Source organism: Elephantulus edwardii, unplaced genomic scaffold (assembly GCF_000299155.1).
Source record: "Elephantulus edwardii isolate Elephantulus edwardi_28Jun2011 unplaced genomic scaffold, EleEdw1.0 scaffold00066, whole genome shotgun sequence".
Lineage (NCBI taxonomy): Eukaryota > Metazoa > Chordata > Mammalia > Macroscelidea > Macroscelididae > Elephantulus > Elephantulus edwardii.
The window spans coordinates 8,781,520-8,804,297 of NW_006399816.1; the positions used below are offsets into that span (position 1 = coordinate 8,781,520).

General features: G+C 49.8%; 1 protein-coding gene across 1 annotated transcript in view; it reads left to right on the forward strand.

Annotated features, from left to right (window-relative positions):
- The window catches only part of HCN4 (hyperpolarization activated cyclic nucleotide-gated potassium channel 4), a 56,275-nt gene that overhangs the window by 29,312 nt on the left and 4,185 nt on the right, over window positions 1-22,778 (forward strand). The window contains exons 3-4 of the mRNA XM_006888319.1: window positions 15,606-15,767; window positions 17,821-18,039. Coding sequence (XP_006888381.1) covers window positions 15,606-15,767; window positions 17,821-18,039 — 381 coding nt within the window. The remainder of the gene's footprint in view (window positions 1-15,605; window positions 15,768-17,820; window positions 18,040-22,778) is intronic.

The following is a 22,778-nucleotide window of genomic DNA, read 5'->3' on the forward strand; positions in this document are numbered from 1 at the left end:
CCGCTGCATTGTATCGTAGGGCAGAAAAATTCATGAGGATACAGGCAATATGAATGGGTGAAAAAAAGCCAGTGGAGTACACTAGAAGTATGATGGACTGGGGGGAACTGGGAAGCACGCTCTGTCTTTGCTGGATGGCTTTGGCTCAGCCCTAGCTGACTACTGCCAGTTAGAAATGGCTTCCAGGCCTGCTAAAGCCAAAGACTTATCAAAAAAAGCATTAAGTTGGGTTTTTGTGTACATTTTCTTGGTTACGCTCCTAGGTTGGGTTGTCCTGGAACATATCCTGAGATGAAGATTTGCAAGGAAGTTATTTTGAGGGAGCGGAGAAGCGGGGTAGGCAAAGGAAGAAAGGCCAGCACGGGTGGGACATCAGCTCCAGGCCCTCAGAGGGTTGCTTTCACTCAGTCTACCAGGCAGCTCGGGGACACTGCAGGTTATACTGCAGAGTTGCTCCAATGAGGCTGAAGGAGTTGGGATTTTTCTATCCCATCACTCAGTGGTTCAGTGGTAGAATTTCCACCTCCCACATAGGAGACTCAGGTTCAGATCCTGGCCAGTGCAACTCACCCGCAGCAGGCACCTGTCAACGGGCACTTGCCGTGATACGTAATAGGTTTCAGTGAGATTTCTTGACTAAGATGAACTAGGAAGAAATGCCTGGTTTTCTGCTTCCAAAAACCTCCTGCATGAGGTTGCCATGAGTCAGGGAGCAATTTGTTGACCACTCACAGTACCCATTGGTGAAAAAGCACTTCCATCCCTCCGTGTGATGAAGCAAAGCAGTTTCCAGCAGCCTGGGGCAGGCAGGTCACTGACAAAGAGCTGCAGGTACCAACTGTTAAGAGTGAGAGCGCACAGCAACCCTCAGCTCTGTGCACAGACATGGAGGAGGGACCCGCAAAGCGCTGGCCTGAGCACACAGTGTAGAAACTGCACAGTGCATCGCAAAGACCTGGGTGGGCCAGCAGTGTTTGGGACAAGCCTGCCTCGTCCCTGGTGAAACACAGTCAGTCTGCAGGAGGAAAAGAATGGGGAGAGCAATGTGACCTTACCTCGGTTTTGGTCCATGTCTGCCACCCACCTGCTCGTGGGTTTTGGCAGCAACAGCAGCCCCAGCCAACCCGAGGGGAGCCAGTAGGGGAAGGTGTCTCTGCAAGGCAGCTCTGAGAGACTGAACAGTCTGTGATCTAGAGACACTTCTCCAGAGGTGTTTTCCAGCTCCATCTGGCTCGATTGGACAGATGTCCCCTTGCTCAGGATTCAGAGACCCTGCCCATATGCCCTGCAGTAGACCAGAGCTGGCACGCAGCACCCAAGACTGATGGTTGGGGCGCTGGCAGATCCAGGCCAGAGACTTCAAGAGCACATGTGCCGCAGGACAAGTGCCGACACTAGCTTTTCAGAATCACTTTGTGGCAGAAATTCTCTTTGCGTTGGAAAATTTGCATTGTTCCTGCTGACGGAGGGGCAGTGACTTGCCCAAGGTCATGCAGCGGGCCGAGGACAGAGCTGAGACAGAACCCTGTTAACGCTCTTGGCTCCTAGCAGCGTGGCAGGCCCGAGGGCCATAGCAGGATGCCCACGGGCTTTGGGGACAGACTGATACATTTGAGAGCTGAGTTCTAATCATTGGTCCATCTAGGTGTGTGACCTTGGCCTCACCTTGCCTCTCTGAATCTCTGTCATATCAGCAAACTTAATACAAACAATACGCTGTCATGAGGGAGCTCTGGGAAGCTATGCTGGAATTCCAAAAGCACGCAGTTCGAATCTACCAGCTGCTCTGCAGGAGAAGGATGAGCAGCCTCCTCCCGTGCAATTAACTGCCTCTGAAAGCCCTCTGGAAGCTATGGGTCGGTTCCGACTCGACAGTACTCAAGAATGACAAAGCTTCATGAGGTTTAAATGAGGCTATGTTGTTAACCGTTAGCACAAAGCTTGATGCAGAAAAGCCATTTTAAGAAATACTTTTCCCCATCCAATTTTCTTAATAATGGTAAAATTCTCATGTGCTGAAAGGGAGACCCACGTTTCATTTCTGCCCAGTGCTTTTCACACACAGCCACCACCTGTCTGTTAGCGGAAGTTCGTGAGCTGCTTCAGACGAGCTTCTAGACTAAGAGGGACTAGGAAGAAAGACCTGGAAATCTACTTCCAAAAGCCAGTCAATGAAAGCCCTATGGATCACAATGGCCCAGTCCTACCAATCACAGGGATAGCACAAGACTAAGTGCATTTTATTCCATTTTGCATGAGGTTACCTTGAGTGACTTTTGGTGGTTGATTTGGCAGTAGCTAACATCATCAAAAACAGACTTTTACGAAGCATTTATATATCTTAGGACATAGATACCTGGTATGAATTGATTCCTCAGACCTATCTGGCAAGGGAAACCGGTGGAATTTATTATTTCATTTGTCAGATGAGGAAACAGAGGGTCAGAACGATCAACTGCTCTTTTTTCCCCCACTAGTTTATTTACAGTATTCTAATACAAATCGAACAAAGTCTTTCAATTTTCCTCACCCCCCCCATCAAATTATACAACCCAATGATTAATTTCCTCTTCCCCCTGAACATCCACATCCCTCTGCTTCCAGCCTCTCCCACCCCTTCTGGATCCTTATATTCACTCTACAATAATGGTCTTATACAATATTTATCCTTGTGGGACTGAGGTAGTTCACTCAGCATAATGTTCTCCAGTCCCTCCCAAGTTAGGTAATGATTTACAAAGTTACTGCTCCTGTGTGCTGGATCAGCTACTCTTAAAGTAGAATTTTTACTCTCTGAATGATTCCTCGGTTTGTGTTTCCCACTTCCTCAGATAACCTGAAGAGGGAATGCAGGATGCTTTCATCTTCCATCTTTTACTTGAGTGGCCCCCCCCACCCCCGTGAGTGATTGGATTTGGTTTAGTCTGTCAGGGCCTCACTTAATAGCCATCCTGGACTCTGCCTTATATGGGATCCTGGGGCCAAAAAGGAATGGGGGTGACTCCTCACTGAGACAACAAAGGTCAAAGAATTGGACAAGGCGTTCTCTTTGGCAAGTCGAGTTTGAGGAACACATGGAATCCGTCATGACTGATGTTCCTGAAAGGTTGGGACTTTCTGTCCACCCAGAGGTATCTCAGAATAAAGGCTTGGGAGTTTGCTTTAGAAAAATCAGTCGTTGGAAACCCCGTGGGGCACAGCTCTACTCCAGCACCCGTGGGTCTCCGTGAGTCAGGGTCCACTCACTAGCCACTGATTTGGTCTCCAGTCTGTCTCCCTTAGAGAGAATCAGTTCGCTTATCCTGAAGATTTGTATTAGGGCTGACAGGCCTGTAGGAAGAAGCCCAGGGTGGAGGTTAGGGAGTCTGCCTCCTGGAGAGGAGAGACATTGGCATGAGGGATTGAATGTGGTGGAGGAGAGGCAGCCCCTTTCCCAGAATTCCCTGGAAGGCTTGTCTCCTGCCTCAGGGCCAGAGAGGATGCAGCACCACCTTGGCTCCCTCAGTCCCTAGGAAACCATCTGTTTGTAGAAAACCCACAGCTAGACTGTCCAGCACAGCAGAGAAGGGACAAGCTCTTCCCATCCTTGGCAGAGATGGGGTCCTTCACCTGTCCAAGCCCACCATCCACTCCAGCTTCTCTGTGTGTCTGGGTAGAAACCAGGCAAACCTTGTTGCCCCCTGAGGCCTGGGCTTAAAGGGCTGTGGTCTTTTCCTTTGAGAGTGGGCAGAATCGCAAGGTGGGTCCTGGGACAGGAGTTAAGGTCTTTGCTGTCTGTACAGACTGTACCCTGAAGTTCAGGCCCAGGGCTCATGTGTACTCTGTCCCTCTAGCCTGTCTCCCCTCTGGAATCTCCAGCACTGGTCACACTCAGGACCTGGTAGGCAACAGCCACTGGAGACCTCAGGGCTGGACTCTGGGTGTTGTTAACCAGCCTCATGGGGAGGAAGAGACTCCCAGGAGGCCAGATGGATGATTCCCCTGCCCACTCCACACTCACCCTTATCTCTCCTACCAGCTGGGGAGGAAATTGCTTTGCACTGTTTTCTGCCAGGCATATAGCCCAGCCAAGGGCTCCTATTGGACCCCTGGGATTGGGTTGGGGTTTCCCAGCTGGCCCTGGGGAACCCTGCCTCCAGATCCTTAATGACCTGCCCCTGTCCTGGAGCTTCTGCCAGCCTCCCAGCTTCAGCCAAGCGTGGGGCTGCAGCAGGAATCTACTTTGAGGCCTCAGTACCCAGGAGACCTGAGGAGAGCAATCTGTGGTAGAGAAAGCCCAGTGATACCTCTCCTCCACCTCCCTATGTGATTCTGTTTCCTTCTCCAGGCCTCAGTTTCTCCATCTGTCAGGCACATGCTGATGCTCTCTGAGGCTGTGGCTCTCCAGGCTCTCTTGGAATGAGCTGATTCCGAGGATATTTTCAGGGCTGGCCGGAAGCAGGAGGAAGTCCAGTTTGGGGATTGTGAAGTCTTTCCCCACAGAGCGAAAAGCTTGCCTGAGGCCCCCTGGTGAAGCTGCAGAGATGTGAGGTTCCTGATCCCCAGGTCCTGACTCAATCTTTTCTGGCAGTCTATCTCCCCAGTAAAAGATTCCTTACATGTTAGGGGCAAGTCTTGGGAGTCCAGGGGAAGTGGGCCGGGACAGGTGAAGGGCGCCGCCTCAGCGAAGTCCAGGCTGTGCCCCATCCCGGGCGATCTAGGTCAGTGTCCTCCCTCCCCAGCCTCTCTCAGCCCAGCCTCTTCCCTCCCTCCGAGGTGCGAGCTTGTTATAGACACAGAGGCTATTGTTAGAAACCACCGGTTGCCCCCCTTCAGATGCTCGCCTGCCGGGCCCAGACTCCAGCCACCATCTGCCCCCAGAGCCTCTGCCCCCTTGGCAGCTTGGATCTGTGATGGGTGGGCTGGAAGCAAGAGGCTAGGCACAGGCTGTGCTACCTCCTTCCCTTCTGCACATCAATGTCTCTGTCTTTCTCAGGATCCAGTGTTTGGGATTTTGGGGAAATGGGGTTGACACTAAGGAGTATTCCTGGGAACCTGGGCTGGGTTTCTCTATTGTTCTAGGAAGACATCCAATTTGACAACCCTCATTCTAGCTTCCAGCAGCTTCCAGACCGTTCCCCAGTTTGCTCTCTTACGGTGTGGCTTCTGTGCCCTGTAAGAACACTTGTTCCCGAGTTGCAGATAGAAGTGTGTTCTTTACTGAGGAGAAGGAAATGCTCAAGAAGAACACCAACAGGCCCCAAGAAGAGGTCTGGGTAGAACCTTCTGGTGGCCTGGCCCCAACTCTCTAGTTTCTCTTCAAACTGAGACATCAACTCTTTATTTTGAGGTGTAGGAAAGAGAAGGGAGCTCTGATGGCCTAGTGGCAAGAAGCTATGCTGCAATCCCTAAGGCATGTGGTTCACGGCCACCAGCTGCTCTGTAGGAGGATAGGCAAATCTCCTCTCATGCTTTACTGCCTCTGAAAACCTGTCTGAGGGTCAGCTATGGGTCGGTTCCAACTCGACGGTACACAACAACAACAGAAAAGAGAAAGGGACATGGCAGCCAACGTGTATCTGAACACCTGCTGTGTACCAGCTATAGACAGTATCTCACATGACCCCTAAGATACCCCTAGGAGCAAAGAGTTACTGACCCATTTCACATATGAGGAAACTGAGGTGCAGAGTAGCAGAATCAGATGCCCAAGTGGATAATTAATTTTTCTGTTCTGCACTGAGGTTGAGGGGCTGCAGGAGGGATGGGGCAGGGCCTCCCACACAGTGCAGGGCACAGAGGATGAGCTGCTAAGGCTGCCCGTCCAGTGAGGCTTGTGTTGGCCCTGGAAATGGAAACACTCAACGCCACAGTCAGAACCAACATCATAAAAGGGGCTTTTAATGAAGTATAAAAGCAAGACAAATATTTGCCCAGTGTAGCTGACTGGCGAGTGGCCCGCAGTCCCAGCCCACGGCAAGGACATACAAGTGTTTAGCAACCTCTCCCAGCAACACTCAGCCCTCAGCAACCAGGTCCTGGGCTGTTGAGAAGTTAGGGTAAGGTCAGTGTCCTCACAGTCTGGCCTCCCTCCAACCTGAGCGGATGTGGTTCTGCAGCTCTCTGAAGGAAGGCCAGGCTACTCTATGCTGGTACCTTTGGTGTTGCAGTGTCTGAGGACTACCCTTCACCGTCAGTCTCCCCGCCCCCAGAACACTGAACTCTCAACAGCATCACCACCACCTCCCTCACTGTACCACCACAGAACACGCTCACCATGTTTAATGTCACCAGAGCCACCCTCATCCCGTTGCCATGGAATATCCCACCTTCCCAGCATCATCTCCACCAGCCCCACCCCATCATTATGGAAAACTCACCACTTCAGTGTCAACAGTGCCAGGCTACCCTTGGCCAGTCACCCTAGAACACTCCCACCATGTCCAGTATCACCAGTGCCATCCTCAGCCCATCACCATAGAACACTCCCACCATGTCCAGTATCACCAGTGCCACCCTCATCCTGTCACCATAGAAAACTCCCACCATGTCCAGTCAGTGCCACCCTTGGTCCATCACTGTAGAATACTCCCACCATGTGCAGTATCACCAATGCCACCCTCCTCCTGTCACCATAGAATACGCCCACCACGTCCAGTCAATGCCACCCTTGGCCTGTCACCATAGAACACTCCCACCATGCACAGTATGACCAGTGTCATGCTCACCCGATCACAAAAGCACAGCCCAACATCTGCATAGTTCACCACCCTTACTGCCAAGCCTCACTATTTATTGCTTTCTATATTATCCCTGGAGTCCAGGTACCTGGAAAGGTCTATTTTTTTTTCTTCTCACAAAAGCAAAGCTCGCTTTTGATGGACTGTATCTGCCCAGAGTGAATGCCTTTTGCTAATTCCACTGGGTAGATTAGTGGCCTCCTCCCGCCACTGCCATTGCCACCTTCACCTTCGTCATTAAGCACATCTCAATTTCTGAGTCTCCACCACGTGCCCTGGGCCGTGTTCATTGCTGAGCTCATGGTAATGGCAAAATTAGACAGGGCCATCTTAGCAGAGAATTAGCTACAGAGAACAGAAGAATATAGGTGAAACTAAAAGAAAATATGGCATTGCCTAAAAATATGCCAACCACAATGCTTCTGTCTTTAGGACCCAGAGTGATTTATGGAAAGGAACAATTCCTGTGGGCTGTGGAGGTGTGGGAACCTTTCTGGAAGTGGCATGAGGATTCCTTTTGGTCAAATATAGTAGCATTTGTTCATTTGGGCATACATACATTTATTCAGATAATTGAAAAATGTCTCTGAGTGTCTCCCTGTGCTAACACAAGGGATGTTATTGTTGTCTGTGTACTGACAAGTAAAAACTGACTCATAGTTGACCCTCCAGAAGGTTTTCAGAGACAGTAAATAACACAGGAGGAGACTGCCCAACCTTCTCCTGCAGAGCAGCTGGTGATGGCACTAGGAATATAGGAGTGGAAAATATCCAACAGACCCCTGCCATGTGGAACATTATGGAAAGAGAGAGAGATAGCTGTCCTTGCATTTACTCAAACTCATGGCAGCCTATGGGTAGTAAAACGAACTGTGACCAGGTCTCTCATCATCCTCTCGGTTCCTGGCTTGTTTGCATCTACTCTTGTGAACTTTTGATACTGTATCTTATTGACGGTCTTCCCTGCCCTCACTGACCATCCATGTCATTAAACAAGATGCTCTCCTCCAGCAGTTGACCCATACAGAACAAGGGAGCTCTGGTGGCCTAGTGGTAAGGAGCTGTGCTGCCATCCCAAAGGCACGCAGTTCAAATCCACCAGTTGCTCCATAGGAGAAAGATGGGCCTTCTCCTCCCACACAATTCACTACCTCTGAAACCTACTGGAGGGTATGCGATGGGTCAGTTCTGACTCAACAGTACACACAACATCCATAACAAGAGACTTAGGCAGTATCTTGTGATCTATAAAGGCTTTCAAAGCATGCTTTTTAAAACCTTTTTGACAAAAAAAATACAAAAAGGACACATATCCAACAGTTTTTGCATGGACTGCGCTTTGGCACTGGTTGCATGCTCTGCACTGTGTTATCATTCTGTCTCGCTTTGTCCATATTGCTTCACCATCATTTACTTAAACCCTCTGTCCCTTACAGTTCTATTAAACCCCCTGTCCCTTACAGTTCTATTCTGTATTTTAGAGTTAATGTTCATTTAAGGAGTCCTGGTGGTATAGGTGATCAAGTGCTCGATTGCTAACTGAAAGGGTGGTAGTTTGAATCCACCAGCTGACTTATAGGACAAAGAAATGGCAATCTGTTCCATAAAGACAACAGCAGCCTCGGAAACTCTAAGAGACAGTTCCCTGCCCTGTCCTCCAGGACCCTGTGAGTCAGAATCCGCGCCACCGCCCTGGGGTCGGTCGGGTCTGCTTTAGTTGTCCATTTAATCTCACAGATACTCTTTAAAAGAGGGCGATGTTCAAGGTGAGCATTCCTTATGAAATGTGTTAACTAGTTTAAAGATGACTTCATGGCATAGTTTCAGTTCAAGGATTGAAAGTTGATTTTAGGCACTAGATTAGAGAGTTCCTTCAGTTTCAATGAACCCAGAAAATTAGGTTTCCAGGTAGATTTTGAAGTTCTGTCCACTTTTCCCTTTCTTTTGATCCAGATCCATCTCTTGGGTCCTTGAGTGCCAAAAGAATGAACAGATATCTCTTGGGGGAAATGCCCCCAGAATGTTCCTTGGAGGCAAGGACGGTGAAGCTTCATTTATTCCTTGGAAAGGTAGAGGGTCAGCAAAGGAGAGAAAGACCCTCAACTAGATAAAATAACAGTGACTGCAGCAGTGGGCTCAAGATGTCAGAAATTATTTGAGATGGCACAGGACAGGACAGGGTTCAGATCTGTTGTTCATAGAGTTGCGTTGACGAGACCTAATAACAACAGAAACAATAATGTTATGTACTCTGTTGACTGAACAGTTATGTCCTGTTATGTTATGTACTGTTCAGTCAACAGAATACATGCATTATGTTGAAGGAGAAAGGGAAACTGGCTGTTTTACAGTGTTGCTATGATGCCTGTTTTCAAAGGAGATTCCAAATCAAGACAAACTAGGAAGTAAGGCCTGCTACTCTACTTCTACAGATCAGCCCATGGGATCCCAGTGGGTCACACTGGGTTAATCCACAGCTGATCACGGGGGTAGTGTGGGACTGGGCAGCATTTTGGGTACCTGTTATGTTAAGTCAGGGGCCAACTTGAAGGCAGCCAGCAGCAGTCACAGAGGTGGGCTTGAGGTGAAGAAGATGAAGTTGAGATACAGACTTAGGAAGTAAAGGCCGAGAACTAGGTGACGGATTGAGTAAGGTGAGCCTGACAGGACAGAGGAATCAGGAGTGATTTTTTGTTTTTCTGCTTTGTTTTGTTGTAACCGCATGAATGGTAATGCAAGTTACTGAGATAGGGAGAGACAGATTTCCTACATGTTGAGGTGGAGATGAGCATAGAGACAGCTGGGCATACGACCCAAACTGTGTCACTTGTAATGTCTCATTTGTGTTTTGGGAGTAACAGAAAGCAAAGATTAGGAGAGCACAGGACTTAGAAGGAGAGGAGAAAGGAAGGCCATCCCCTATCAGATAGAGAAGTGTTGCTAACCTTCTTTGGAGCCTCTGGTGATGGGACAAGACAGACTTACCCAAGGGGCTCCTTCCTCAGCCGCTTGACATTAATACAGTCGCAGCCAGGGAATCCTCAAGCAGAATTCCTGACACCTGGTGGTGCAATCCATAACACAGTGCACTTCTAACCAAAAGGCCACTAGTCTCCTGCAGTTTGGATCTGCCAGCAACTGTGCAATTCAGGAGGAGGAAGATGGACAGTCTCTTCCTGTTAAGATTGTCACTCTAGAGACTAAGGTGTGCCTGATCCAAGCCACGGTCTTCACAATTACTTGCTATGCATCAGACAGTGATTAAAGATTATAGAAGAATCAATGCCTTTGAGAAGAAGAATCAATGCTGGACAAGAGTCTTGAACATATCATGGACCACCAAAACAACAAACAGGTCTGTCTTGGAGAGGGTGAAACCATGTTTCTCCTTGGAGGCTAGGATTTTGAAGCTCCATCTCACATACTTTGGGCACATGCCGGGAAGGACAGAACCTTGTTCATCAAGTTCAGAAGGGTGGAGGGACAGCGCAGGAGAGGAAGACCCCTGTGAGATGAATTGACATAGTAACTGGGGTAATGGGGGGTAGGTGTGTCAGAGACAGTGAGACTGGCTCAGGACAGGGCAGGGTTCAGAGAGAGTGTTGTACATAGGGTCGCTATGAGTTGCAGGAAACCTGATGGCACATAATAACATGAGCAGTGGAGAATCACTGAAACAGAACTGACTCAATGGCTGTGGATTTTTGAGGGTGAGGGTGAGTCAGCCATGAGAGAAGGGTTACTGCATGCTTTGGGCCATGGACACCATGATTGCAGCCAGCAGTGTGGATCAGTCCAGCAGAGACACCTCTGTGAGGGTTACTTAGAGCCTGGCCTCAGCCTCTCGCCTGCCCATTGCGTCCTCCTCTGCTGTGGATTCCTTCAAACATGTTGCCAGGTCCTGTTCCTGGCCATGACTGCCCAGTGGATCTGGAAGCTCTGGACAAGCAAGTGTGAGACCTTCCTCCTGAATTCCCACATGCAGGGCCTTTCTTGGCATGGACACAGGCTGCCCTATGGGGATGTAGAGTAGACATTTGGGACCCTCTGAGACTTGTGCCCTTTGATGGGGACACAAACCACACTACAGATGGGGTTCCTCTCCCTACAGCAGGGGTGTGTGTGTGTGTGTGTGTGTGTGTGTGTGTGTGTGTCTGTCTGTCTGTGTGTCTGTGGAGGTCTATCAGCATACCGAGGACTACAAAATTTCCTGCTCAGACATCCCTGAATCCACTTCCAGGTTCTACACAGGCCAAGTCCCCAAGTCAACATCCTGAAAAATAATTGTATTACAATGCACGTCTCTAGACATGTCGGACTGGGGTATTTCACTGCAGAGCAGTCAGGGAGAAAAGAGGGTGGGCTACATTCTGCTTTCCAAGAGTTGGAAATAGGAACCTGGACTGGCAGGGCATTAGGATGATGTTCTCTGTCAACATGGGAAAAGAGACTAGAATTTCTTCCATATTTTATCAGCTCAGTCTTCTGCTTTAAATGATGCAGACCTTTGCTTGGTGGAATCTGTGTGTCTCCTGGTCCTTGGCTCTGAAATGGTAGGGCCAGGTCTGATCTCGTGTCTCCATCTGACTCCTCACAAATGTCTTGGGAAGATTGCCTCCCTGACCCCAAATGACCACCTATCGCCACTGTCAATGGCCTTGACTTTCCAAAGCCTCTCTTTCCCACCACAGCAGAGGACAGCCTACTCCCTCAGCTCCAAAGGCTGGGAAATGAAGAGTTTAATAATAATGACCGTGCCGGTGTGTGCATCCCAGGGCTCAAAGCTCATTCCTAGCCCGTTTAATTTCTCAAGAAACCTGTCAAGTGGGCGTTGGGGCAGGAGGTGGCTAGCTCATTTTGGTTGGATGTGAACAGGGACTGGGATGGCTGTTTGAGTTAGTCTCATGTCACTCATCCCCCCACCAAAACTCCCAGAGTGGGGGAAAGTGGGGAGGAGGGGGCATCCTGGCCATGCAGCGCTCAGGATGGTTAGTGGTGCTTAGCTTTGCTCTTCATCTTGGTCTACGGCGGCGGAAGGGAAATCTCCCAGAGCTGGGGGTGGGGGTGCTGATACCTGGGAGCTAGGGGTAGGGAGAGGAAGGGAATGGGGAAGACCTCACAGATTCAGGAGCCAGGCCACTGGGGCATTACCAGCTGTGAGGGAAATAAGGCCAGAAGCATTGGCTTCACCCTGGTCACACAACTGGCCAGACTGACTTGCATGATCCCCAAACCCCACAAAATGGGTTGCTACCAAATTGATTCCAACTCCCAGTGACCCCAGAAGACAGCGTTGAACTGCCCTATCAGAATTTTAAGGCTGTAATCTCTGGGAGCTGACTGCCACATATTTCTCTTGCAGCGTGCTGGTAGGGTTGAACTCCCCAGCCTTTTGCATATGAGCTCTAAGCTATTGCACCACCAAGGTTGTTCCCAGCATCCTATACTCCTTACAGGCTATAGGAGACACTGAGGTGTGTAAGCTGAACCAAGATTGAGTGTGCTGACAGCCCCAGAGCTGACTTCCACACTCAAGTGGGACTAGGCTGCAACACAGCACTGTCTAAACCCTCACACTGTGTGCGTGATGTATGAGAGACTAGACCCCTGTATGTCAGACCCTGTTATGTGCCACCTGCCTTGTGGATCTAGACAAAGCATTCAGCCTCTTTGGATTTCCGTTGTTTGTCTACAAGATGAAGTGACTGAAAACCACCCTCCCTCTTTGGGCCAGCGCAATAATTGAATGTGATGGCTGCAGGCTTCAGAGTCAGATTGACCTGGGCCCAAGATCTGGTTCTGCTGTTGCCACTGTGATCTTGGGGATCTGCCTTCACTCTTCTGAGCCTTGATGTTTCCATCTGTTCAATGGATTAAGAATGTGTTCCACAAAGGGTTGTGGAGAGCTTTAAATGAGGGGATGAATGTGGAGCACAGTTCCCTGTCACTGGGGCCACGGTGAGTGCTGGCACAGGCTTCCAACCTTCCCTGACCCTTTCCAATGCCCACTTCATCCTGCAAAGCCTCCTGTGTGTTCAGCTGGTACATTCCCAGTCACTCCCTGTGCCTAGGGTAGGGAAGACCTCAGAGTCTGTGGGCTATAAACAAATAATATTTTAAAACCTAGACCCAAGCTGGGCCCTACTTCAGAGGCTGAAACCAAGGTCCCTGGGATCAGACCACAGTGTCCTACCACCACACAGAGGGCTGTAGCTAGACAACCTAAAGCTCAGAAACACATTGCCGGCAAGTGGGAGCCAACTCCAGCGGGTTCTCAGAGGCTGTAAGTTGTGGGTTCAGACCTCAGAGAGGGGCAACCTTTGGATTAGTAGGGCATCTCCCTATGGACTCTGCCATCAGAGCTCCCCACCAGACAAGAGAACATTAAAATATTCAGGGTCTATCTCTTTGAGCCTCAGTTTGACCATGTGAAATGAGCTTGAACTAGGTCCCTGTGGCATTTGAAAAGTCCATCATGTTGACCCCAAACCCCTTTTCCAGGAGGTGTATTTGCCTGGCATGTTGAGGGAGCTATGAATGGGGTGGGTGACTGGGAGCCCCCCTTGAGGATCACCTGGCCAGAACTTCCACAGACCTCCCTCCAGACTTTCCTGGCTGCTGCCCCGCATCGACCTGTCACCATGGCGACCGCTGCCATAAAGTAATTGGCTGCTCTGGAAAGAAGGAGGTGGAGTCAAGGATGCTGCTGGGACTTCCCTGTGGCCACATTTCCTCAGTGTCCCTGGAAGCAGAGAGTAGAGACAGCAAAGAGGTCAGAGACTAGAGTGGAGGGTTCTACCCTCTAGCAGACTTTTCCCCAAAGTGCCCCCACTGCTGTGGAGTCAGTTCCAGCTCATAACAATCCCGCATCGAGTTTCTGAGGCTGTAAATCTTGACAGAAAGAGACTGCACCTGGAGCACTTGGCAGATTCAAATTGCAGACCTTTCAGTTAGTATCCCAATTCATTATGCACTATGCTACCAAGGCTCCTACCAAACTGTGAAAACAACAACAAAAAACAAAAAAAAATAAAATAAATCCTTCCTTATGATTGTGCTTATGCAAAACCTATGCTTGTACCAGGAGGCAGTCATCAGAACAGAGTAAAGCAACACTGCATGGTTCAAAATTGGGAAGGATGTGCCCTAGCTCCATCCATACCTTTTCAATCTATATGCAGAACAGATTATCCAGGAGGCTGTGCTCTATGAGGAGAAATGTGGCATCAGGATTGGAGGTAGACTCATCAACAATCTGCAGATGACACAACCCTGCTTGCTAAAACTGAGGAGGACCTGAAGCACTTGCTGCACAAGGTCAAGGACTGCAGCCTCCAATATGGTTTGGAGCTCAATATCAAGAAAACAAAGATTCTCACCACTGGAGTGATTGGCAGTATCATGATAGATGGTGAAGAGATTGAAATTTTTAACAGCTTCAGTTTGTTTGGCTCTATAATCAGCACTCTTGGTACCAGCAGCCAGGAAATTAAAAGATGAATTGCATTGGAAAAGTCTGCTGTCAGAGACCTCTCCAAGTACTGAGGAGCAGCGATGTCAGTCTGGAAACTAAGGTGCGCCTCATACAGGCTATGGTATTTGCAATTACTTGCTATGCATCCGAGAGCTGGACAATGACTAGGGATGATAGAAGGAGAATTGATGCCTTTGAGCTGTGGTGCTGGAGAAGAATACTGAATATACCATGGACTGCTAGGAGAACAAACAAGTTTGTCCTGGAGAGGGTGAAACCAGGCTGCTCCTTGGAGGCAAGGATTCTGAAACTCCATCTGACATACTGTGGACATGTTGCAAGGCGGGACCAGTCCTTGGAGAGGGATGTCATGCTTGGGAAAGTGGAGGAAAGGTGCAGGAGAGAAAGACCCTCGATGAGATGGATTGATTCAGTCATTGGGATAATGGGGATAGGTGTGCTGGAGACAATAAGATTGGCAAGGGATAGAGCAGGGTTTAGGGCTGTTGTACACAGGGTTACTATGAGTCACAGATGACTCAACAGAACATAACAACAAGAACAATTACTATTGACTAACCAACTCATAACGGACCTTCCAACAGGTTTCAGAGGCTGTAAACTGCATGAGTGGAGATTGCCCCTCTGCCCCTCAAGGAGCAGTGGGTGAATCTGAACTGTCTATCTTTGGGTTGGCAGCACAATTCTTGACCCACTAGGCTCCCGGAGCTCCCTCATCAAGCTGTAAAGGGGAGTATTGATACTAACAAGATATTAAAGATGACTTATGAATTCATGATCACATATAATAATAAAGGTGACTTATTCATAATAACTTGTTAATTGATAATGGTTTGCAACTTCTTAAACATTTCTCTATAGTTTAGCTCTAATGACAGCCCACTCAGGTAGGTACCATTCCTGATGAGGAAACATGATCAGAGAGTTCCAGGGACTCAAGGTCACACAGCTAGGACTTGGGCAGTACCTGAGTGTGATATCATGCTCTTTCTGAACCTGGAGCCTGTGCTGGTCCTTCTGCAGTGTAGGGCTGCCCCTGGAGTGGGTCCTGAGGGTGTAAAGACAGATGTAGGGAACCCCCAGGCTCCTGGCAAAACTATTGATGTGGGGTTAGAGACACAGCCTTCCAGGTTGCTGGCTCTTGTCCCCTGATGTGCTCATTCCTGGGGCAAGCTGCTGTAGGGTCTCCTCTGCCCTGCCCTTCCTCCACTATGTGGCCTGGATGGCTGCACCTCGATAAGAGCCCCTATAGCTGTCCATGTCCCCCTCTCTTTGGGCCCCTCCAGCGTGCAGTCAGCTTCTTCAGAGCCTGACACGCGCATCAGGCTGGGCACTCTGCCAGGTACGTGCAGGGGCTGCAGGTGAGACCACCCCTCTTGCTTCCCTGGTAGATCTTCCACATGACCTACGACCTGGCCAGCGCCGTGGTGCGCATCGTGAACCTCATCGGAATGATGCTGCTGCTGTGCCACTGGGACGGGTGCCTGCAGTTCCTGGTGCCCATGCTGCAGGACTTTCCCGACGACTGCTGGGTGTCCATCAACAACATGGTGGTGAGTGTCTCGCCGGGCACGCCGCCTGTGCCTCAGCCCATGCTCCGAGAACCAGGTCAGGTGGGGGCCTGAGGTCCAAAGGGGCAGAGCTTCCCAAGTCCCCGGATGTAGGACCCTGACGTGCTGCCCTGGAGAACAGTGTTCAGACTCTGTCCAGTGTAGGTCAGCACTTGTCACCAGACTGAGCATCCACTCAAAGAGCCTCTGACTGCGTTCTGTGGCCTCTGCCTCCACAGGACTTAAGAGTCTCCACTCTTGGACCTGATTTCGCCCCAGGGGACTGAGACCTGGGCCTGTGTCAGGTGTGGTGAAAGCAAACTGGTGGCTCCCGCCCCTCAGACGCATCCCACCTCTTAAAAGCTGACTCCAGAAACTGGACACCTGTGGGGAACCCTGCACCATACAGAGTCTCTGCATCACACTGGCCACTTCTGTGCCATCTGCAGAGCCGCACGGTCCTCACAGCCATTTCCCATAGACACACACAGCGCCCGTACCGGGAGGCCAAGTGGGACACGGGTCCGCTCCCCACTCCTCACACCCTGTAATTAGTTGGGAGAAGTTGGAAGTGGGACTAAAAAGCATCCAGGGCAGCTCCCCCAGTCCCTCTGTAGCTGGGGGAGACCCCTGGCCCTGTAAGCCACTGCTCTGCAGCCCTGGCCATTACTGCCCCTTATCTTCCCTCACAGTCTGTTGGGTTTGGTCTGAAGGCCAATCCCCGGGGCCCCAGGGGATGAAAAATCAGCTTTGAAAGAGGTGAAAGGGACCCTTAGGCATCTTTCAGCATCAAACGGGCCTTTTACAAAACAGCCTTTTGATGAGCTAAGTGTAAATGAATCGGCCATATGGATTGGATTTCCAGGTCCCTGGAGGCTCCATGGGGAAGCAGGAAGCAGAGTTGGAGCCTGGGGCTGGACTGACCCAGTGGCAGGGCCCTTCTACCCTACCACATCTTCCCTACAGGTCACCCCTCAAAGCTCCCATACCAGCCTGGCCAGAGAGTCACCAGACCTGAGGGTCTAGATGGGCTTGGTGAGGACATGCTGAGTGGCCTTGGACATGGCCTGTGGCTCTATGAACAAGAGAGAAGCAAGTCCTCAGTGTGGGCCTCCTTGGATGGGGAAAGCCTCGTGGATGTCACGTGCTTGGGCTGTGGGGAAGATTCTGGGGCAAGCCAAGAGCAGACTCCCACATTTTTGCCAAAGCATCTGCCTTGGATGCAGAGAGACCCTGGGGAAGTGGCCAGTGTGGAGTCGGACTGGCAGCCTCCTGTCCAGGATGGCTTCTTATGTGAGAATGACAGGCCCGTGCATGCACTAAACTCCACATAGGGCCCTTCTGAGCCTTCCTTGAGACATCATCAACTGGCAGCAGAGCCAAAAATAGCCAGGAGCGTGCTCCCTCCCTCCCTGCCCCCGCAGGCATTGTGTGTCTCCTCCAGTCCACGCTGGAGGGGGCGGGGATCTAACTGGCAGCCTTAGCCCTCGATAGATGGACAGAGTGGGAGCAGGGATCATGCTGGAGGTGGAGTTAGCCCAGCCTCCCAGCTTCAACTTCTGCTCACCCAAAATGAGGACAATGTTTTCAGCTCTGTCTGCCAGAGCCTGTCCCCCCAGGGAAAGCATATCTGGTTTTGTAATTGAGGTCAGTGGGGAAATGGGCTTCACTTAGCGGGAGCTTGGGGGTAGTGGAAGAGAGCTAGTTCGGCAACAGAAGGACATAAGGGTGGCTTTTGCTATTCCAGAGAGCTCGAGGCTACCAATAGGGGGTGAGAGGTCACATCCAGGCCATGCTGGCTCCTACCCTCTCTGTGGAGGCTTCCACTGCAAGAGAGAGGCCCACAGGACCCTTCATGCTGTCACAGCTTGTCACCTCAGCCCTCCTGGCCCCTCAGCCAAGACTTAGCTTCTAACCAGGCCCTGAGCTTTGGGCTCAGCCACCCACCAAGAGAACTGGATGGGAGGGGGGAGATTGGGACTGTATTAGGTGCCCATTAGCCCAAACCCATTCAGCACCCCCGCACCTGTCTGTCCCTCCTTGTGTCTGTCTACAGAACAACTCATGGGGGAAGCAGTACTCCTACGCCCTCTTCAAGGCCATGAGCCACATGCTGTGCATCGGCTACGGGCGGCAGGCGCCCGTGGGCATGTCGGACGTCTGGCTCACCATGCTTAGCATGATCGTGGGCGCCACCTGCTACGCCATGTTCATCGGCCATGCCACCGCCCTCATCCAGTCCCTGGACTCCTCCAGGCGCCAATACCAAGAAAAGGTAGGGCGGAGAGCCCTGATCCACCCAAGCCCCTCAGAAGACCCTTCCCAAGAAGGGGTCCTTCCCAAGATGCAACCCTTAGGTGGCCCACTCTGTGCTCTCAGCGTGGGGGACAGAGGAACAGGAGGGGGAAACCCCTTGAATACGAATTGTTTCAACTCCCAAGCGTTCGTTAAGCTATAAATCTCTTTTACCTGCACCCCTCGGCTCCCTCCTGGTCTAACTAAGGCCCTATCTCTCCTATTCCCCCTCTTCTCCGGGAGTTTACCTCTTCCACTCACCCCCCACCAGCCTCTCCTTCCCCATTGGCCTTTCCCACCAGCATTGACATGTACTCTTTCTCCCCCTTTCAGAAATACCTGTCCTTCCACCATCATCCTGCTTTTGCTGTTGTCTTTTCTGTTGTCTGTCTCCTCCTTACATATAGGTAAACTCCTTTGAAAAAGAAAAAGTAGTGTAGGCTGGATGAAGCCATTTCCTTATCACAGCCCCTTTGTTCTGAATCCCTCTGTGCCTCTGTGTTGTTAAACCCCCCTCGTCTGCTCAGTCACTCAGCAGTCTTTGCAGGGCTAACACTCCCTTCTTGATTTCTCGTGGGTTCACTGGTGGTTCGGTGGTAGGACTCTGACCCTCTCTGTGGAAGATTCCGGTTATTCAGTGCTCATCTACTACCTGTCAGTGGAGGCTTGTGTGTTGCTAGGATGGTAAATGGGTTTCACCAGAGCGAAGACAGACAAGGAACTAAGGCTTGGCAAGCTACTTCAGAAGGCCAGCTAGCTAAAACTTTAGGAATCACAGCAGTTTGGTCCACACCAATTGTCAGGACTGACAAGACTAAGAAACATTTCTTTCTACTATGCATGGGGTTGCCTGGAGTCAAGGACCAGCTCAACAGATGCTAATACTTTCAGCTTCTGACTTGAAGTCCTTGGTCCCATACTTAGCCAACAAGACTGTATAGGATTCATCTTCCTTTTGGGTGGACTTGAACCTCTTGTTTAGCAGCCAAGCCCTTAAACTACTGCACTACCAGGGCTCCTGGACTCATTTACTTCCCCAGTTTTCCTCTTACCTTTCTGGCTTCAGTAACCATTTAGTTAATTCTAACTTAACTCCATATGTATCAGAGTAGGATTGAGCCCCAAACAGTTTACGAGTGATTTCTCACAGACAGATCACCCAGCCAGGTGAACTTGACCTATGAGCCTGGGCACACTAAGTGCTGATGCCACCCAGGATGCTTCTCTCTGGCTAGTCCCTCTTAATCAATCTACTGGTTTCTCAGTCCTTGCCTTTGGATGGATGACCCTGGTCGCTTGGTCCTAACCTTACTGCTTCTCTATATGGTCATCTAGGTGTTAGAGATGTATGATGACCTGAATGCAGGGTTCATATCCACTGTTTATAGAATCAATATGAGTTGCAGTCAGTTTGACAGCACTTAACAACAACAACAACAGACCCACCTTCCTATTTTTATGTTCATCTCTATGCGCGGGGGGCGCTCAATTGATAGAATTAGCCACTTTGCCCTGTACCTTCTATTTGATGTCTTACCGGAACCTCATCCTCATCATATTCAAATTTTAAATTCTTCCCTTATCACAATTAACAGGCAGAGTCACACAGCTAGAAAAACCTGGGAGCCACCCCTGACCCGTGTCTACTTCTACGAGCCAGCAGTAACCATGAAATACACTTGCCACAGAATACGTACTCCTCAGGAGAGCAAAGGGCAGCATTTACTTAGGCATAAACCTCAAAAAGACAGGAAGAGCTAGGGAAGAAGGATGAGTAGAAATGGGAGACACAGAGAGGGTGTGGGAGAGTGCAGTTACACTGTCAGGTTTGCTGTTAGTATCATGAATCAAAATGTGTCAGAATTAAAAAACAAAATCAAAATTGGTCAGATTTGTTAAAGAGAAAAATCAGTTTGCTCTGTAAATGTCTACCCAAATCACACTTTAAAAAAAAAAAAGAAATTCTTTCTCTGTTCCAGCCAGCCTCTGCCCTAGACCCCAGCTTCTCTCTCACCCAGGACACTGTACCAGCTCTCTAATGCTTCCAAGCCACACAGTACTGGAGTCAAACTGCCCCAGTTCTTATTCCTGCTCCTCCGTTGAGAAGCTCTGTGAACTTGAACATATCCCTTCACATCTCTGTACCACACTTCCTCATGTGTAACAGGTTTAACACAGGTTAATGTCCTCAGCGAGTTACCAAGAAAGTAACATTTTTTGTCTCCCTAGAGGTTCCTGGGTAGTAAGACCTGGTCATCTACATCTGAAACATCAGCCTTTAAAAGCCCTGTGGAGCATGGTTTTACCCTGACACACATGGCGTACCGTGCGTCTCGGAGTTGACTCATGGTAGCTGGTAAAGATGAGAATGAGAAGTGCAGGAATGTCATTGGGCTGTGACCTCTGTACATGAAGCCTTTAGGCGTGTGTTAGCACCTAGTGGGCTATTCAGTACTTATTAGTTCAGCAGGCTAATTTCCACTCCATCCTTCACATAGCAGTTAGAGTGATGTTTTAAAAATATAAGCCCCCTGCTTAAAACTCTTTATTATTATTGTTGTTGATTGTTGTTGAGTCACGCATGACTCACAATAGAGACTCTGAACAAAAGACTTAATGCCTTTCCATAACTATTGTCATTTCTCCAAGTTCATAGAGTTTCCAGAGGCATGTAGTTTAGGAAGTGGATGCCACTCCTCCTTCCAAACCTGTTGTACAACTGGGAGCTCCACCAAACACTGTCCACATTGGAATACCATTCTGGTATTCGAAACCCCAGTGGCACAAGGTTCAGCATCACAGTAAATGCAGGTTACTTCATAAAACATATTGACAAAGAGTGATGTACAAAGTGGAAGAATGTTCCTCCAGATATAACAGAACTAGTCTCATTTAGCAGTGGTTATGTGTCATCAAGTTGAACATGACTCAGAGTAAGTTCTGCACCGGAATCTATCCTATAACTAACATAATTTCTGTACAGCTAGAGAGTTTGTAGTTTCCAGAAGCATCTAGTTTAGGAAGTGGATGCCATTCCTGCTTCCCAGCATGAATCAATCTGGAAGCTCATCCGAACATTGCACATAATGGGAAACCATTATGGCATTTGACAAGACTATGGAACAGTGTGCAGCATCACAGCAACTCCAAGTTGTTCAGTACACCAAAGACAAAATAGTGCTGTGTAATTTAAAGAACATTCATTCAAAAAGGAATAAATCTTAAAGCCATACCCTCTAGCAGACCTCCACCCTTGGTCAAAGGCTCAAGTACACCCACTTTGGGGGGGAAAGAGCAGTAACACACATCAAACACGACCCCAAAAACTTCCCTTATGTGACTTACGTGACTGCCATCAAGATGCTAGCTCTTGAGATGTAGTTTCCTAAGCCTGCTTTCTCAGTCTGGTTTTTAAGAGACATGATTGGGTCCCTGCTCGTTGGCAAACGCCCTTAAATTATACCTCGAGTTCCAGAGCTCTCCAGTCCAACCTGGCCAGTCTCTCTGATGGCGCATATGCCTGGTTCTGCCCTGCCGCAGGACCTGGGCACCAGTTCTACCCTGCTCTCTCTTTCTTCTTCCTCACCTGACAACCAAAGTCTCAGGCTGAAGATCCCCTCCATGGGGAAGCCTTCCCTGGCCTGCCAGCCTCACCCCTTATATAACCCCATGGCACCCTCTAATTCTCCTCCACCACACCTTGAAGCCCTGTGATTATTTAACTAATCACACACCATCATTTGTTTAATGGCCCCATGAGACAGGATCCAGGGCTGTCCTGTTGTCCGCTGTATTCCCAGAGCCTGACACAGAAGGGGGCTCAGTGTTGATTCATTTGGTGCCTCTCTGCCCACCTGCCCAGGAGCGCCCTGGCGGCGATAATGGACGGATTATCAGGTTCAGGGGTGAAGGCTGCCCATGATACCAGGAGAGGAGAGCTTGGGGGTAACTTGTAGAGCTGGGGCAGATGGAGAGCAGAGAAAGGACAAGGTACAATAGCATTCTTGGGGGTGAAGAAATCAGACTGGATAGAGGAAAGAGTCGTGGGTCAGGAATGAGGAGGATGTAGAAAGTGAGTCAGGTTATGAAAGTCAGGCAGGGGCTTAATTCAGGCCCAGGCTAGAAATTGGCCTGAGACCAGTCAAGGATGGTATGTGACCAGGGTCGGGGCTCAGGCAGTGACCAGGGTGAAGGCTTGGTGTGTGAGCAAGGTCAGGGCTAAGCCTCTGACGAGGCTAACAACTCAGATGACCTAGGTCAGTGCTTAGTGTGTGATCAGAGTCAGGACTCAACGTGTCACCAGCATAAGGCTCAGGCCGGAATCAGGGTCAGGGCTCAGCCTCTGCACAGGCTCGAGGGCTCTGTGTGTGACCTAGCCAGAGGGCTCAGGGTGTAACCAGGGTCGGGGCTCAGTGTGTTATGAGCAGAGTTAGGGCTCAGCCAGAGGATGAGGAATAAGGATCAGAGTTTATTCCAGGGGAAGAGTCAAGCTGCACGTGGCTTCCCACTTGAGAGCTGACCTTATTTTATCCTCCAGTTAATAGCTTTCCAAGTCTTCCGGGCTCACCCCTAAAACCCTCTCAAATGCTCCTCCCCTCCATTTCCACTATCATCTCTCCCCTGGACCTCTTCCCTGTTTCCAGACCCCACCACCCCAACCTACCACCTCACTCTTGTCCATCCTTGGAGGAATTCACAAAAACAGCTCAAATTCTCTGG